Raw genomic sequence first — 18,650 nt, forward strand, 5'->3', positions numbered from 1 at the left:
ACTGCGGGCCGCGCGCACCTGTCCGTGCCCACCCCACCCCAACCACCCCCCCCACTCGCCGGGTGGTTCCTCCCGCCGCCCGCACGCGGCGCTGCGGACGAGCCCACGAGGGAGGGGCGCGGGGGGGGCGGGCGCGCGGCCGGCGCGGGGCGCGCACGGCGGGGCTCGGCTGGGCGCGGAGCGGCGCGGGGGAAGATGGAAGGAGCGTCCTTCGGAGCGGGCCGGGCGGGGGGGGCCATCGACCCCGTGGATTTCCTGAAGCAGCCCCAGACCCTGCTCCGGGTGACCACCTGGGTAAGGCGGAACGGCCGCGGCGGCGCGGGGATGGGCGGCGGAGGTGCGGGGACAGCGCCCGGCGCGGCGGGCACTGATGGGCAGCACCGGGGTGATGGGCACTGCCGGGGCGATGGGCATTGCCAGGGGAGATGGGCAGTGCTGGGGCGATGGGCATTGCCAGGGGAGATGGGCAGTGCTGGGGCGATGGGCGGCTCAGGTGCATCGTGCCCGCAGCCGGTGCATCGTTCCCGGTGCATCGTTCCCGGCGCTCGGTGCGCTGCCGCTGCCGGTGCCGGTGTTGATGCGGTGCCGGTGCCGGTGCGGTGGGCACTGCCCAGCCCCGGGGGAGCTGGCAGGGAATTTCGTCGGGAATGGGGCCGGGATGCTCCGCTGCCCCTCTCCGGTGCGGTGCTGGAGGATGCGGCTCCAGGAGGAGCAGGAGGCAGAGGACATTTTCCTGCTTTGCGCGCTCCGTGCATGCGTGTGTGTGCCAGAAACCCAGGAGCCAGCTCCCCGTGCTGGAGGAGGATGTCATGTTTGTTGGACCTTTCCCATCTGTGAACTCCCGCCGTGGAGGGGCACAGGAGGTGGGATGGGCTGTGCAGCCGCTCCGGGAAGGATTTGGGATCCGTGCCCGGGGAGCGGTGCCAGGCCCTGGAGCCGTGGTGCCCCGATGCCCAGGGCTCAGGGAAGTCCCTAATTTTCCTCCCCCGGCTTGGCTTTTTGCTGAGATCTGCAGGTGTGCAGAGCCTCGGGAGCTCAGGAATGCCAGGTCCTTCCCAACCCCCCCCATGGGAAGGGTCTGCCCTGCTCTCACCTGGCTCCAGTGCTTGTCTGGAGGCTGTGGATGAGCCTGGGGCGTGTCCTCGCCCGTGTCACACCTGGCTGGCTCTGTGTCACCTTTGGCAGTGCTCAGTGAGGCAGGCAGCAGAGGAAAGCTGTGATGGGGAGGAGCTGCCCTCCTTCCAGCAGTCACAACCACAGTGTCCGTGGGGCTCTCCGGGCTGGGATGCCCTGGCCAAGGCCCTGAGCAGCACAATGTGCAGCACATGAGCAATTCCAGCTGCAATCACATGCTCAGAGTTAAACCACATGCTGCAGTGTGTGGCTGGATGGGAGCTGGTGTCCTTCCTAGGGCTTGGAGAAGGCCCATGCTGGGGAAGAAAAGGGGGCCAGGGTTGGACCTGGGGTGTCCAGTTTTGTGGGGCATTTGGGGCAGGGTTGAGACACAGGGCAGCAGCTGTTTCCTGGAAGAAAACTTGGTCTGGACCCTCCTGGAGTGGCAATGGCAAACTGCTGGCAGTGGTACAGTTAAATAAATCTGACACACTGTTGGTGAGTTCAGCCCCTCCTAAAATAAATGTGTCACCTGGCACCCAGAGGGGTCCCCACCCTTGATTAATGGAGGGAGTTGGACACTGCTGGGAAGCAGGACCAGAGTATGGAATACAGGTGCAAAATAAAAACCCCAGCTTAGAAAATATTCCTCTATATATTCACTGGTTTATTCAGTGGTGAATTTCCTGGAGCGGTGAATTTCCTGGAGTGGTGAATTTCAGTGGAGCCTTTCCTGGGTCTGTGTTCACAGGGACAAACGAGTGCTTACAACTACAGAAAATCATCAGCTTAACTCCAAACAAGTGCAGGGGCCACCAGTATGGACAAACATGGGATGAGCATGGTGCTATCCCATAAATGTTGGCAGAATTTTGAGTTGGCTCCAAAGCCCACTGAGCAAAAAGGGAGTTTTTTGCTCTTTTCAGCAGGCTGGGGGTTGGGAGCTGCCTTTGGAGCCCCTTTCCCAGGTCTCACATTCACTGGAAGATCTGTCAGGGTTCAGAGCCCCAGCTGGGTGTCTCACTCCAGTTCCCTGTGTCTGAAACCAGCTCAGCATCAGTGGCTGCTCTGCAGTGTGAGCTGGGCTGCAGTCAGTGCAGGGTGTGAGCAGATCCCCTTCCCTCTGCTGTGCCTTGTGCCTGGATTCCAGACCAAGCCCATGGATGGAGAGCCTGCATGGAGGAGGCAGCCAAAGGCTTTGCTGAGGTCTCTGCTGCCTTCCTTGCTGCTGTGCTGGGTGAGTGTGGCAGTGTGGCACATGGTGATGTCCATGGTGATGCCCACCATGCCACTCCCTGGTTCCCACAGCAAACAGAGCCTTGCCAGGCTATCCCAGGGGAGAGCAGCTGCCTGTGCACAGAGCAGCCCTGGATGGTTGCTGAGCAAGCCCTGGGCTGAGGTCAGGCTTTGGGATGGGCTCTCCTCACGTGGTTTTCCTTCCTGTGCCTCGGTGGTGCATCTTTGCAGCGTGGTTAGGGTGAGCAGCTGGGTCCCACGCTGGAGACAGGGCCCTGCCCTGTGTGTGCTGTCAGCTGCTCCTGGGAAAAGGGGGGAACTGCTTTGGGTGGGGGTGATGGAGAAAATCCCACAGGGATTCGGGGCCAGCCCCAGGTGGCTGGGGTGAGTCACTGGTGTTTATCTGGTTGATCACTGCTGCTGGGGCTTCCCAGCACCCAAGGAGGGTCCAGTTCCCTTTTGTGGCTCCAGTGGCTGCCTCGGGGACCTGCTGCTGGCAGACATGTGAGGGACTGGCAGGTGAATGGTGACCAACACAGAAATCCCCAAATGTCAGCGGTGGCCAAAGGGGATTCCTGGTTCTGCCTCCCCCTGACTGAATAATTCTGAGTATATGAGGGGGAAAAAAAAAACTCACTCCTGCTTGAGCTGTAAAATCAAAAGCTGGAAAGAACCATTTAACAGTTCCTCATTCATTTCTTCCCTGTCTGTCTGATGCAGTTTGTCAGATGAAGATGTGATCGCTCTTGTGGTTTCCTTTTGAGACATTTTTTGCACAGCCAAACAGAGTCGATATTCATGATGTGTGCCTGCAGAATCATGAGCTCCTTTCTCTGTGACTGCCCGTGCCAGCCAGACTTTCAAGTGGCCACTCAGCTTTGCAGGGCAATCGTTCATTTAACATAAGCTTAGGTCTGGCTTTTAAAAGCAGTTTTGGAAAACATTCTGCTAAACTTTTTCAGCAATTCCAGTGATTGTACACAGAGAAGCAGCAGAAGTGCAGGGCTGGGTCCTGTCAGTGCACTCTCATCCCACCTGAGTCACCCATCCCATTATCCCATCCCATTATCCCATCCCATTATCCCATCCCAGTCTCTGCCTCCCTGGAGCTCAGCAGGAGAAATGCAGGGAATAAGCTCTGGGTGGCTCTTTGGGGCTTTCACTGGTCCTGAGCACTCAGGGCTCTTAGGGCAGAGCTCCAAGGCTGCTCTGGCACTGCAGGAGCCCCAGCAATGCTCAGAGTCATTAGCGTGATCTGAGCTGCTTCAGACTTCAGTCCTGACCACTTCTCAGAAGGGTCATCAGATTTCTGTCTTAATTTTCTCTTTCTGCAGGCTATGGATTAAAGGCAGGACTTAAATTTAACATTTTGGTAATGGAATTATAGGGAAGCTTTGCTGCATCTGAGCTTAAAATGGTTCTAAATTGTCATGCTCCTGTCATCTCTGGTTTCAAGCACTGCTGCTGTGCCATGTGCTCAGATTGCAGGACCAGATTAGGAGTCCTGAATGGACACTGTATCTCAGCCAGCATCCAGCATCTCTTGCCACATCAGAAAAAGTAATTCAGGAAAAATCAGTCATGTGCTCATCAATAGACATCCTCCCAAGCTGATTAGCCTGGTGGACGTGGCCCTAAACCTATTAGAGCATCAGACCACCCTTTTCTGTGCCAGAAACTACTCCAGGCCTCCCCTTTGTGGTGGTCTCTGTAGTGCTATGGGAGATCTGGCAGTGCTGAGAGCAGAGCTTTGGTCTTCACAGTCTCCCATAAACAATGCAGATCAGTTCTGGAACCTTCCCTGTGAGATAAACTGTAGAGAGCCCAGGGGCTGACTGCCTCCCTGTGCCAGGAATCCCCCTCATCCCCAGGATCTGTGCCAGGCTCGTGCACACACAGGGGCTTAGCAGGGCTTAGGGAAACACTCAGTGCTAAGCAGGATTTGTCCTGTGCTAATTTGACCTCGATTGTTTTCCCTGCTGGTTTCAGGAGGGCAGGGAGCTGAGCTGGAGTGTTTGTGTGCCTGGAGGGAGTGAGGGATCTCTCTGCACGTCTGGCTGTGCCCAGCCCTCTGCTCAGGAGCCACAGCAGAGGAAACCAGCTCTGGGTTATTTCCCCAGCCCATTTCCTCCATGCTGACATTAATGGTTGCTGGTGTGTGTAATCCAAGCCGGGTTCTGCAGGCTTCTACAACCCCACACCTTCTGGTGGTGTTTTTTTTATAGGTCCCAAATCTGAGTACAGCTCCTCAGCAGTGGGAACATCTCACCTTAAAATGGCTGACAGCTCACACCCAAGCTCTCAGCTCGTGCTCTCCTCTGTTATCTGCTTTTTGTTTTCCTTTCTTGGCTCTGCTCAGGCTGTGAGGTCTCCTGAAGCACATTTTAGGGGATGGGCTGCACAAAGCTGAAAGCAACAGAGAGGAAAAATCTGTGTGTGCTGGAGTCCAGGCTGCTGGAGCTTCAGGAGGGAGCAGGGGTCTGCAGAGCAGAATTCCAGAAGAAAGGCAGGCAGCCTGGGCAGCCACATCCTCCAGATGGCAAAAATGTGGTGGGGAGAGGGCAGACACAGCTCCAGCTTTATCCACACCTGAAAGGTGTCTCCATCCTGGACACATTAGGGTCCAGCAGAATTACAAAATCCAGGAATGGTTTGGGTTGGAAGGTGACTTAAAACCCATCCAGTGCCACCCCTGCCATGGCAGGGACACTTCCACTGTCCCAGGCTGCTCCAAACCCTGTCCAGCCTGGCCTGGGACACTGCCAGGGATTCAGGGGCAGCCACAGCTGCTCTGGGCACCCTGTGCCAGGGCTCACCATTCTCTGAGCAGAAGAGACCTGTCCCATTGTCCTGTCCCATTGTCCCATCCCACTGTCCTGTCCCTTTGTCCTGTCCCACTGTCCTGTCCCATTGTCTGTCCCATTGTCCTGTCCTATTGTCTGTCCCACTGTCCTGTGCCATTGTCCTGTCCCACTGTCCTGTGCCATTGTCCTGTCCCATTGTTCCATGCCATTGTCCTGTCCCATTGTCCCATGCCATTGTCCTGTCACAGAAATGCTGCCTGCCCTGCAGGGATGTTTCTTCTTGCTTGCAAGCAAATTTTAAACCAGGGGAACTGATTTTCCTTAACAAGAGAGGTGCCAGTGTGTCCCTGGTGTTCTTCCAGGAAAAGCAGAATTTGTTGCTGGTGGCATTGGGTTGTTCAGCTGGAAAATGAAATGTCCTGTGAAGGCTCCTTTGCAAATCCTCTGAGATTCTGCTCAGACCCACAAAACCTCACTCACAGTGGAAAATCTGACCTTGTCTTTTCTCTTTCAAGTCTCTGATGAGCTGGTTGGGGCTTTGAGCCACTGTGGTTTGTGAAGGTGATTGGGAAAATTCACTTCTTCTGTGTGAACTTTAATAAATACGAGGGGGTTATTTCCCTGCCCACATTAATTTCATCTACCCACGTTTTCCTAAAATAAAAGCACATTTTAATCTAAACTTAGAAAGACAACACCAAATTTATTCTCATTTAAATGTTTCACCAGCACAAGTGGGTTTTTTAAGAAAAACCATAACATTACAATCCTGGGGTAAGGGAGAGAAAAACCATGGAAAAGCATTTTTTGACAGGAATATTCAGGCAGTGCTGATATTTTGAGCTCATCTATTAAATGTGGGCACTTGGGATTCGTTGCTACTTTGACCTCCCAAGGAAAAGCTGCATGTCCTGTGTTTTGTCCATTGAAATGTGGATTTGGGGGTCTCATGGTTTGAGCCATTTGGGAAAGATTCTCTGCTTTCCAAAATCCTTTGGAACTAGAAGTTAATGATAAAACATCATTTAAAAATAAAATATTGGCAGCCCCAGGTGTGCAGAGCTGGTGCAGGCACCACTCACCTGTGCTGTGACATCCTGAATTGTATTTTTGGGAGTTCTCCCTCCCACCAGAGCTGCCAGCAGGCTCCCAAAAACTTGGGGAAGGTTGTTCATCCTGGGAGAGCTGAGTGGAACTTCTTGGAGGAGCTGATCACAACTTTGCTGGGCTGCCAGAGAAGTGATGGTGTAGAATCAGAGGGCCTCAATTATTCATGTTTTCCAGAATCACATTACTTCTTCCCAGGGCTGGTTTATAAATGCTGCTGCTATTTCTGATGGTAAATAACAATTTTGCATTATTTATGAGCAGATTTTTACAACTGCTGATGTTACAGCTGCTGCCAAAGCTCTGGTAACACCATCAGTGCTGTTTGTTGTTGTTTGTTCCTTACACACAACATCCTCCTGCTGTGAGCACCATGGGGATGGGATGAGGATGAGGATGGTGACAATGGTGATGATGATGGGGATGATGGTGAGGATGGTGATGAGGATGGGGATGATGGTGAGGATGGTGATGAGGGTGGGGATGAGGATGGGGATGATGGTGATGATGGTGATGAGGGTGGGGATGAGGATGATGATGGTAAATATGATGGTGACAAGGATGGGGATGAGAATGGTGATGATGACAATGATGGTGGCAATGATGCTGATGGGAAGGATGATGATGATGATGATGATGATGATGATGATGATGATGATGATGATGATGATGATGATGATGATGCTGTGCCATCCCAAGTGCTCCCTTAGCACAGCACAGTGAGCAGCAGGGTGCATGTGCCCCTTGGGTGGCCCCTGAGCTCGTGGCTGGTGCTCAGGGCTGACCTGAGCCAGCCATGGATGTGGGACAGGAGCCCAGGCCGTGATTAAACTCCAGAGGAGGAAGAGCAGAAGCTCTGTCCCAGTGTTGAACCTTGGGGGTGGCTCTGCTGCATTTGCCCTGCTCTTCCCTGGGAGCTGCAGGAGGTGACACAGGTCACACAGGTGACAGGAGAGCCACCAGCTGGCCATCATCCTGTGATGAAGGCTGCTCCCTCTGTGTCACCTGTCCCTGTCCCTGCAGGTGCAGCAGGAGCCAGTCGTGCCCTGTTCCCATCCCCAGCTGCTCCCAGGAGAGCTGCAGGAGCCTCTTATCTGTGCTGCTGCCTGCCTGGCTCCAGCTGTGCCCCAGGAGCCAGCAGGGATGGATGTGAGCAGGGACTGCTGCTGGTGCTGGCAGGTATGGGATCAGAGGCTCCCAGCGTGAGGGAGATGCTCCTGCACTCCCTTCCCTGCTCACAGCCTGTTCCAGGCTCTGCCAGAGTGGGATCCAGACTGGATTGTGCTGCTCCTGCACCTTCCCCTGCTGCCTTTGGCACCAGGAGATGAGGGAACTGCTGCAGGGCAGTGGTGTTCCCTGAGACAGCTGCTGCCATCCAGATCCTTCCTGCAGGGATGTGACACCTCCAGTGCCAGTGTGGCCAGCTAGGCAGCCCCTGTCCCTCTGTCCCTTTGTCCCTCTGCCCCTCTTGGGCCCAAGCCAGGTCTCTGATCATGGATTCAGGAGCTGCATATTTCAGCCCCTGCTAAACCAGATGAAAAATCACCCTGTTGCTCCCAGAGCAGGCTGTGCCACCTCTTCACACGTGTCCCCTGTCCCCTCCACCAGCAATCCAGCCCTTCCCAGCTCAGCTCAGTTATCCCCTGTCCTTTCCTTCCTCCCTGCCCCACAGGGACAGCAGGAGTGTTTTGGGGCAAGCCTGGCAGCAGAGAGCAGCACCAGCACAGACACTCTGCAGGCACCTGCCCCATCTGGCTATTTTTTCTCTCTCCAGCCTGTCTGGAAAAGAGCTAAAGGTTCTTAAACTAAAGGTTCTTAAACTAAAGGCTCTTAAACCAAAAGTTCTTAAACTACTCTGCCCAGCAGGGCCCTGGAAGGCAGGAGGAGGTTCCACGTCCCAGAGGAGGAGCACCCAGGTGCTGCCTGGCTGTGGCTCACAAACGCCACATTGCCATGGAGTTGAGGATGGGACTGAATCCAGGGACACTGCTGCTGGAAAAGAGTCCAGTGCAAGCAGCAGCAAGGTGTGCTCTGTCCTCCCTCTTCCCTCCCTCAGATCTTCTCCATCGTGGTGTTTGGCTCCATTGTGAACGAGTGCTACGTGAACAAGGACAGCCAGCACCCCGAGCTGCTCTGCATCTTCAACGAGAATGAGAGTGCCTGCAGCTACGGCATCGCCGTGGGGCTCATCGCCTTCTTCGGCTGCATCTTCTTCTTCGTGCTGGATCTGCATTTCCAGCAGATCAGCAGCGTCAAGGACCGCAAGCGAGCCGTGCTGCTGGACCTGGGCTTCTCAGGTACTGCTTCCCTTCCCTTCCCTTCCCTTCCCTTCCCTTCCCTTCCCTTCCCTTCCCTTCCCTTCCCTTCCCTTCCCTTCCCTTCCCTTCCCTTCCCTTCCCTTCCCTTCCCTTCCCTTCCCTTCCCTTCCCTTCCCTTCCCTTCCCTTCCCTTCCCTTCCCTTCCCTTCCCTTCCCTTCCCTTCCCTTCCCTTCCTTTCCCTTCCCCATCTTGCCCCGCCCTGCCCTGCTGTCCTCTGCTCTGCTCTGCCCTGCCCCACCCTGTCCTGCCCCGCCCTGCCCTGCTCTGCCCTTCTCCACCCTGCCCCACCCTGCCCTGCTCTCCTCTGCCCTGCCCTGTCCTGCCCCACCCTGCCCCGCCCTGCTCTGCTCTCCCCTGCCCTGCCCCACTCTGCCCTGCCCTGCCCTGCCCTGCCCTGCCCTGCTCTGCCCTTCTCTGCCCTTCTCCACCCTGCCCTGCTGTCCTCTGCTCTCCTCTACCCTGCCCCACCCTGCCCTGCCCTGCCTTGCCCTGCCCTGCCCTACTCTGCTCTGCTCTGGCTCTCTGGGGTCACTGCTGTGCCCTGCCCCTTCACTCTTGAGTCATCCTCACTCCTCCCATGGCCTGACACAGCTCGTGTGCCTTGGCTGGGGACACAGGGGTGGCAGGGGAGTTGTCCCATCCAGCCATGGGCTCAGGGAGCACTGAGGCAGCCCCATGTGGTGGCTGGGGACAGTGGTGTGTCCTCACTCTACAACTGGAGATGTTCTCTGAGCTGGGTTTGGTGGGGCCATCCACAGGGTGAGGCTTGGTGGTCACATCTCAGAGCCCACACTGGGGTTTGACCCACCCACATCTCCTCTTCTGGCTCAGGAAAAGCAAAGGTGGTTTCAGCTCTGCCTGGGGTTTGGTTTCACTGTGCAGCTGGGGCTGGGGCTGCCTTGGCTCTGCTGTGCCCCCTGGGCCCTGGGGCTGAGGCTCATCCCTGCAGGATGCTCCAGGATGGGAGGGATCCTCTGCTCGGCTCTGGGAGCTGCCTGGCTCTGTTTGTGCTTCCCAGGCTCTGGTAGCAAAGTCTGGGGTGACTTATCCAGCACAAGCATCACTGATGGCTCTCTGTCCCAAATGAACACATCCATCATCACCTCCCTGCCTTGCCTGTTGTTCAGGCTGTTCTCTGCTGGCTGCAAAGTTCATTTTCATGGTGCTGGAGCACCCAGCCCTTGTTAGATAAAATTTACAGCCCCTTCCATAGGGCTCAGTGTCTAAAATCCTTGGATTCAAGCAGAAGGGGGATATCACATCCATCCTGCTGCTGCTGCTGTGTGTCCCAGGGCCAGGCTGGGATCCTGCCTCACATCCTGACAGCCTCTGCTCCCTGCCAGGCATGTGGGAGCTGGCACTGCTCTCAAACTCTGTCTCTCCTCCTTTGTCCCTGTGATGGACACTGAGAGGAGAAACGAGAGGATCCTGGAATGGTTTGGTTGGAAGGGACATTAAAGCCCTTTCAGTTCCACCTTCCACTAGACCAGGATGCTCCAAACCCAGTGAAACTCATCCAGGGATCCAGGGGCAGCCCCAGCTTCTCAGGGCACCCTGTGCCTGTTCCACCCTCACAGGGAGGAATTCCTTCCTAAAACCCATCTGGGAAGTACCTGGGGCACAGGGGGGGTTCAGGCAGGGCCACCACACTGAAAGCAGCATTTACAATCTTCTCTTCCAGCTGCTCTTCCAGCTGTTCCCACAGGCCAGGCTGTGACTGGAGTGGTAACACATCTTCCTGGTGTTTGCACTCAGTTCTGTGCAGGTCCTTGAGTGATCATTATCTCCCTCTCTGCTTGCTGGGCTCTCCTTTTCCCCGGGGTGCTGCAGGGAGTGGAGCTGCTGCTCCAGCTGGAGCTGGGGCTGGCACAGGGAGCCTCACCCCATCCCTGCTCCTCTCAGAGGGCTTTAAACCCTGCCAGTCCTCCAAAAACCCACCCACACCTGGAGCTGCTGCTCATGCCCGGCCCCATGGCCCTGCAGGGACCCTGCTGCTGCCCAGAGCTGCTCTGGAGGGCAAAGGCTTCTCTGTGCCCACAAACCCCTGGAGTGCCCGTGGGTGGCAGCAGGAGCTGTGCCAGCTGCTCCTGGCTGGAGGTGCTGCTGCTTCCAGCAGGAGGAAGGTCAGAGCTGCTGCTGCAGAGGGATTTGGCAGCTGCAGTTCCCAGCGCAGCCGTGCTGCCTCCGGGCTGTGCATGATGTCATTTTAACCCCTGCCATCCCAGGGGTGCCACCAGGGCTGGGGTGGCACTGGGGACACAGTGGCAGCGGGGGATCAGTGGCAGTGTGCTGCTGGGGAGGATGAGCTGCACTGGGTGCAGTGTTACACACAGAAACAACTTCAACCTGCACAAAGCAGTGCCAGCCCTGTGTCCCTTATACCAGCCCCATGTCCCTTATACCAGCCCCATGTCCCTTTTGCCAGCTCTATGTCCCTTTTGCCAGCCCCATGTCCCTTGTGCCAGCCCTGTGTCCCCAACCCTGTCCCTGAGCCATCCTGCTGCTCCCACACTGTGGATTAACCTTTGGCAGCTGCTCCTGGTTCATTTCTGGGTTTTTAACTTCCAAACTGCCCTCAGTGTGATTCTGAGCAATGGCTGAGGTCCAAATTCAGGGGTGGGAGCTGCTTCCCATAGCAGGGAGCTGTAAAGCCCCCTTGTAAGAGCAGGGGAACAGAAAATATCCCTGAATTCAAGAGTGACCTTTAAGAACTAAACCTCAGAGGTCTCTTTTAATGCTGGCAACAAGTCACTGTCCTAAAGAGAAGTGAAAATGCTTGTGCAGAAATTTGGATGGGTTTGATGACAGGATTGGTTGTATTTGGTGAAGTTTCTGTAATTTGGAAAAGGAAACCTGACTGATCCTTCCTGCCAAGGCAGGCCTGATGGTTGGGAATTCCTAACCCAGCATGCAGGAGGAGACAAGGAACGTGTCCTAAACTGCAATTAGGAGCAAATTCTGAATTAAAGGCCTTTAACTAAATGCTGTACCTCCAGCACTCAGTGTGGATGTGGGTACAATTTTATATTGTATTTAGGGATAACTGGCAAGATAAATGGGAATAAAAGGGAATGAAGTCTCTTCCTGCAGTCAGACAGGGATTGGCAGCCTGGCTGCTCCTCCTGATGTGCTGATGGTCCTTGGAAGCTGCTCAGCATCCCCAGCATCCACAGAATCTGAGACATCAGGAATGATGGAGACCCTGCAAACAGCACTGTGGCAGGGTCCAGATTGTGCAGCTCCTCTTCCCAGTGCTGGAAAACAACCCCTGCTGCTGGCCCTGTGTGCTCCTGGCTTTTCCTTGACTCTTCCCTGAGCTCCTTGGCACTGGGCAGTGCTGGTGGCTGGGGATGGAATTAGGGCAGCTCTATCTTGCTCAGCCAGCTGTGCTTCCAGGCAGGAATAATCAAATAATCACCAGAGTGTTTCTGCTCAGTTCCACAGGCCCAGGGGGATTCTCTGCAGGGCTGAGCAGAGCTCTCACGTGTCACGGAATCACCGATTTACAGAATGGTTTGGGTTGGAAGGGGGATTCAAACCCAGCTCATTCCACCTTCCAGGCTGCTCCAAGCCCTGTCAACCTGGCCTTGGACACTCCCAGGGATCCAGGGGCAGCCACAGCTTCTCTGAGCCTCCTCACACTCTCAGGGAGGAATTTCTTCTCCATATCCAATGCAAATCCACCCTCCCTCATCTTAAGGCCATTTCCCCTTGTCCTGTTATTCACTGCCCTTGTGGAATTGAATCCTCCTTCTCCAACATGTCCAGTGAGGATGTGCTGCCCCTGGGGGTCATTGAGATCAGGTTGAGGTGCAGCTGAACTGAACTTCAAGCAGGCATCACACTGACATGACCCCACCAATTTCCTTCCATCTCTGTTTTATTTTTAAAAATCTTTTGGTGCCACGGCTCCTGAAATTCCTGTTCCTATTGGAAACCTGGGCGATCCAGCTCAGGAGAGGTGCTGGGCAGGGGCAGCACTGAGCAGCTCTGTTCCCCTGCAGGTTTCCTGGCCTTTCTGTGGTTTGTAGCCTTCTGCTTCCTGGCAAACCAGTGGCAGAGGACGACGCTGACCAGGGGCTTCGCGCAGGGCGCGGACGCGGCGCGGGCGGCGATCACCTTCTCCTTCTTCTCCATCATCATCTGGGTGAGGGCCAGGGCACAAACCCAGGGTCAGGGCAGGGCTGGAGGGGCAGGCTGGGCTTTGGAGAAGTGAATCCTGCTGGGCTGTGCTGGGGAAAGCAGCGTGGAGCTGGTGGTTTCTGACCAGGGAAGCTTCAGCCCAGTCCCCTCTCGCTGGGGAATTCCAGGCTTCCCCTTCTCCCCAGGCTGGGAGGTTTTGTTTTCATTGAAAATGTGTTGCCAGCCACGAGCTGCAATGATCTCAGGACCTCGTTGGAGGCAGAGAGGAGCAGATCTGTGCACTGAGTAGGTTCATGGGATGGCTGTGGAATTTTGGGAGCTCTCAAGCCAGGCTGGCCCCTCTGCTGGAGAAGGGGCTTCTAGAAACCCCCTTTGCTCCAGTTTTGGCTCCTCCTGGGCAGAGGGACTCCAGACAGGTGAAACCCTGGGGCTCAGCTGCACCCCACATGAGCTAGGGGGGTTTGTGCCACTCAGGGCTCTCTGCTCCAGAAGCTGTGTGTGGAGAGGCAGGAATGGCCCCGTGTCACCTCCATCCCTCCTCCAGCTTCTCCCGGGCACAGAGCCCGGGATGTGCCCTAATTCCATATTGCCTTCAAAGAATTGGGGCAAAAGCCAGGCCGAGGCTTCCCAGCAGCAAGTTCTCCCCCAGTTTCACTGCTCCCTGCTTTATGATTATCCCGATAAATCTCTTTTAATCCCAGCTCTTCCCCATCGCCCTCGGGGAAGGGCAGTGGGTGGATGCTCCCCATCCCATCAGCATCTGCTCCCACCCCGGGAGGGCAGTGGGGACACAACAGTCCCTGTCACATCCCCAAGATGGCCGAGGTGGTTGGGAAGCCATTCCTGGTCTCTACAGGCGTTTTTGAGCCTCCTCAGCTCGTCATTTACAAACTAATTGAATTTTTAATGGGGTCGAGCTCAGGGTCCTCCCGGCTTTGCCGCCCACATTTTCCCACCGTTTGCAACCTCAATTCCAGCAACCTGGAAAAGGGTGAAGGAGTCTCGGCAGAACTGACCTATTTTCCTGGGCTGGCTCTCGGCAGCTTTCCCTCCCCACAGCAGATGTGTTTATTGGGGCCAGCAGTGCCCGATCTGCACAGGCAGAGCCCCCAGCCCAGGCACAGCTCCGGGGGTCACCGTGCCCCAGCAATGATTTCGGGAGTGTCCGGGTGGGGTTTGGGGCTGGTTTGGGTACAATAGAGGGAGTGGCAGCGTGCTGGGTGCTGCCATGGGCTCGGTGCTGCGCAGAGAGGGGGGGAATGTGGGGTCAGGGGGTGAGGGGTCTGGGGGATGCAAGGTTCTGAGGGTTTGGGGGTCCTGGGAGGATTGTGGAGTTCTGGGGGGGGGGGGGGGTTTATGGGGTCCTGGGGTAATGTGTGAAGCTGCTGAGACACAGAATCCTGGGGGTACATGGGCTCCTGGGAGGATGCAAGGGGTTTGGAGGATGCTCAAAGGATGTTTGGGGTCCTGGGGGATGCGAGGTCCTGAGGGTTTGGGGGATGCTCAAAGGATGTTTGGGGTCCTGGTGGATGCGAGGTCCTGGGAGCTTGTGGGATCCTGGGGGGACACAGGGTCCTGGGAGGACTGGGGAGTCCTGGGGGAGGTTATGGTGTCCTGAGGGGATGTGTGAATCTGGTGAGGCACAGGATCCTGGGGGTGCATGGGCTCCTGGGGGATGCCAGGTCCTGAGGGTTTGGGGGATGCTCAGAGGTTGTTTGGGGTCCTGGGGGATGTGAGGTCCTGGGAGCCTGTGGGATCCTGGTGGGACACGAGATCCCGATGGGATTGTGGCGTGCCGGGCGGGTTCGGGGTCCCCCCGAGGGACACGGGGGTGCCGTGGGCTGGCAGCCCCGCCCGGTGTGACGCTGTCCCCCTGTCCCCGCTGTCCCCGCAGGTGGTGCTGGCTCTGCGGGCGCTGCAGCGGTACCGCCTGGGCACGGACATGTCCCTGTTCGCCACCGAGCAGTTCGGCACCGATCCCAGCGCCTCGTACCCCGGCTACCCCGGCGGCAGCGGCGTGGAGAGCACGGAGAGCTACCAGAGCCCCCCGTTCAGCGAGAGCCTAGAGCCCAACCCCAAAGGTTACCAAGTGCCAGCCTACTGAGGGAGGGGCTGCTCCCCATGTACCCCCTCAGTGCCGGGTCCCTTCATTAGCTCGTTGTGCAGTGAATTCTGTACAGTGGTATTGGTTCTTGTCTTACCTGTCCCAGGGTTTCTAAAAGCAGTGTTCCCTCTAAGCCAGGAGGAAGGAAGGTTTTTGGTACCACATCACCTACTCGTGGAGAAGGGGAGGAAATTCCCTCTCTGAGCTCTGCTGGGGAAGCCCAGGACATCTTTTCCTCTTAGAAAGCAGCAGCTGAGGAATTATTAATGATCTCGTTCTTCCAGAGCTAACACAGAATCCATCGAGGGTGGGTGGGTGGCCCTGTCTGCTCCCACTGTGGAGCTTCTGGTCCAGGTTCCATGGAAAGTGCCAAATTCACAGGGAAATCAGTGGTGTCTGTGTTATTTTTCTTTGTATATATTTGCTGTACAAAACGAAAATCCAAACAGGTGTTTCAAAACTTGGTTTATAGGCACAGGGGGGAGGCACAGCAGGCTGGGGTTGGGATCAGTATCCAGATTGCTTCTATACTTCAACAGGTCCTGGTTGAGGATTTAAAAAGTTACTGTTTGGAATGAAAACCAGCAGGAGCTGGTTGCTAGCTGGGAATAGCCTGTGATCAGTGGGAATGTGGCTTTGTGGTTCTGTTTCCTCATGGGGGATTGGGAAGTTTGTAAATTCCTAAGGAATTTTTGGTTGGCAGCGCTGACACAGCCTCACCTGGAGAGGTGAGGACCAAGGTGAGGGGCTCAGACTCGACATCCAAGGCCATTAAGGAGCAATATTGGACTTGTATTTTTATTCTGGGAGCAGCCACCATCTGTCAGCTGAGCAGAACCCTGGGTGGGGACGTGTGTCACCCTGCAGCCTCCAGAAATGAGGGATTCAGGCAGGGAGCTGGAAAGGCTTCACAGACCATTAGAGTCCATCCTGAAACCATGTGGGAAGAGAGACAGTGAAAAGCATCCAGCAACGAGGCTCAGGTTGGGGGTTCAGCTGCAAAGAACAATTTAAAAAAGAACAGAATGTGTAAAATGCAGCAGGTTCTTATCAGCTTTCCCTGACCCAGGCTGTGTCACTGAGGAGCTGGAATTTGAATTCCCAGCCCAGCTGGTGGCAGCTCCATCCCTGGAGACTCCTGGTCCTGCCTTGCAAAGCCACCACTGCCTTCCAAGCTGCTGAGGAGCAATAGCCACCCCTGTCCCCTCCTGTCACAGCTCCTGGTCGCCATCAGCACAGCTCATCAGAGCACTAATTAAGGAGCAGCAGATAAATGCACTAATTAAGCAGCTGATCCTCCTGAGAGGTCACTGCCAGTGGTGAAGTGCATTCCTTGCCTTGGCTCCAGGTCCTGGCTGTGCCCAGCTCCTCACAGGACACCCCAGCCCAGTGCAGGATCAGTGGATCCCAGGATTTTTGTGGTTTTGTGGAGTCAGTTTTGCTGGGAAAGGAAAAAAAAAAAAACCCGAGGATTTGAATACAGGGTAGGGTAGAACTGTAGCAATATTTTCCTTAGAGGGAACACTGAAACTTTAGCAGCACAAACAGTACTTGTGTTAATATTTTAGCAAAAATTATAATCAATTTAAATGTTTAAATTGATTGTACGTGAGATAATGTTCGTTGGGTACAGTGTATTTTTTCTAACTATAATATAACTGTTGCAGAGTTTCCGTGTATAAAGAGCTAAAGCTGTGTCTGCCCGCGGGACGTGTCCTGCCCCCCGTGCTGAATATTACACGCTCTGAATGTCCCCCCCAGGCCTGCATTGCCTTTCTTTGCCCCCACACGCACATCCCACCAGCTGTGACCTCTGCTGCAGGGACACAGGGATGTCACCAGCACTGGTACTTCCCAAAATCTGTGTCGCCTTTTCCTTGCTCTGCCGGGCAGGGAGGAGGAGGAGGAGGAGGAAGGGTTGGGTGCCTGAGGGGCTTCCTGGTGGCACAGGAGGTGCTCCTTGGTGAAACTGGGAATGTTCAGGTGTCCATCCTCATCGCTCAGCAGCAGCTGCAGGGAGGTGAGCCCTGATGCTCTGCACACCAAGTGCCAGTCCCAGGCAGAGAGGGGTGGCAGCCCTGCTGGGCTGGCACTGGGACAGGCAGCTGGGACAGGCAGGAGCCACAGCTGGAGCATTTTTCCAGGGAGTAGCACTGGGTTTGTGTCTGATGTGGCCACACTGAGGCCGTGCCACCAGGCACAGCAACAGCCCCAAACTCCCTGGTTGTGGTGAGAGCCTTCACCCAGCCCAGCCTGCCTCAGACAGCCCCATTTTGGGGTTTGCTGGTGCAGCTCCCCAGCTCACGGAGCCCTGGTGCTGCTGAGTTAACCCTGCCTGGAGGGAGGGTGACACTCGTGCCTGGAATCCTGCCCCAAATCCTTTGGGAAGCCCACAGTGTTCCCACAGCTGTCGGTGTCACTGATGGTGGTGGCAGAGCAGGGTGTGCAGGTGGGTGACACCAAACACACCCCAGGGAGCCGTGGTGGAGAACCAGAGCCATGGCTGCAGTGACTTTGGGGTGCTGGGGCTTCAGGTGTTTGTAACATCAATTTTCATCTTTTCTCCTTTTTCTCCCAGCTGTGGTACAGCAGCACTCAGCCCCTCGTAACCACCTAGGCCACTTCCTAACAGGATGCCAGGCCTGCCCCAAAATTGTCCCGAAACCATTCCAGGATTGTCCTGAGTGTGCCAGGGCTCTGCCATCCTCACAAGCTGTTTATAGCCCTCTGCTCTCCCCATGAATCAGCAGCACACAGGGCTCACAGAGGGCAGGACCTCCCTGTGCTCAGCCCAGCCCAAAAAGCTTGTGCACAGTGTTAGCACTAAATGTGGGTGTAAAGAGTGGAATTCCAGCATTCTGCCCCATCCTCGTGCTCCAGGAGGCTCTGTCACACCACTGCTATTTCTCAGCACTGAGGTAACCACATCATGCACTCTGCAATTCAAGTACATTAAAAGATTGGGAATTTTTGCCAACATTTCAAGCTGTTCCTGGCAAAGGTAGAAGCTTTGCTTAAGTGTTCAGTGAAAAACATTCTCCTCCCTGCATTACCTGCTGTGTCAGGGGCTGGAGCAGACCCTGAGAGCAAACCCCTCCCTTTCCAGGACATCATTTGGGATCTCACTGCTCCTGTGCCTGGACACTGGGATGAGATTCCCATCAGTTGATGCCACAAAGAGTGACACCCCCAGCATTTCTTTTCTCCTGTGTTTTGTACCTTCCCTCCCAGTGCCAGCCCCCAAAGTTTCCTGGTTCTGTTCCTTAGCAATTCCCATCGTTATTCCATGCAGAGGGTATTTCTCTCAGTAAAAACTGCTGTACATTTCACAGACCCCTCCCAGGCTGTGCTGTCTGTCCCCAAGCAGGTGGCTCTGGTTCCCTCTGCTCCTGTTCCCAGCTGCATTTTTCCCTCCGTGTGCCCCTTTCCCCCCTCAGTGAGGCTCACACCCAGCCCTCACTGCCTCAACTTGAAGCCCCACTTCAGCTGCCTGGATTTTGTTGCAATACACATTCAAACCTCAGCTCCTTCAAGAGTTTTAATCTCCAACAGCTCCCACCTGAGGGTTGGGAAGTTCAGTTTCTTTGCAGATACCTCTGTCCGAGCAGACGCTTCCAGGAGTTGCAGTTGTCAGTAACCTCTGTGCAGTGTAGTATAAAGTGGACTGTGTATGGAAATAAGTTTAAAATGTTTACAATTTTGTATATATTATATATATAAAAATATCTTTTGAGAGAACAATCTGTGATTCTGTATTTTCGGTGTCTGTGTAACCAACTGCAACTTATTTTCAATAAAGAGCTAAAAATGAATAGAAAAAAAAA

General features: G+C 55.3%; 1 protein-coding gene across 1 annotated transcript; it reads left to right on the forward strand.

Moving 5' to 3' along the window:
* Positions 1-159: 159 nt before the first annotated feature.
* On the forward strand, positions 160-18,528 carry SYNGR3 (synaptogyrin 3). The gene is made up of 4 exons (XM_079320631.1): positions 160-294; positions 8,317-8,557; positions 12,584-12,726; positions 14,617-18,528. The coding sequence occupies exons 1-4, from the start codon at positions 196-198 to the stop codon at positions 14,824-14,826; spliced, it is 693 nt and encodes a 230-aa protein (XP_079176757.1). The 5' UTR covers positions 160-195; the 3' UTR covers positions 14,827-18,528.
* Positions 18,529-18,650: the final 122 nt, after the last annotated feature.

This window comes from Erithacus rubecula, assembly GCF_903797595.1.
Source record: "Erithacus rubecula genome assembly, chromosome: 17".
NCBI lineage: Eukaryota > Metazoa > Chordata > Aves > Passeriformes > Muscicapidae > Erithacus > Erithacus rubecula.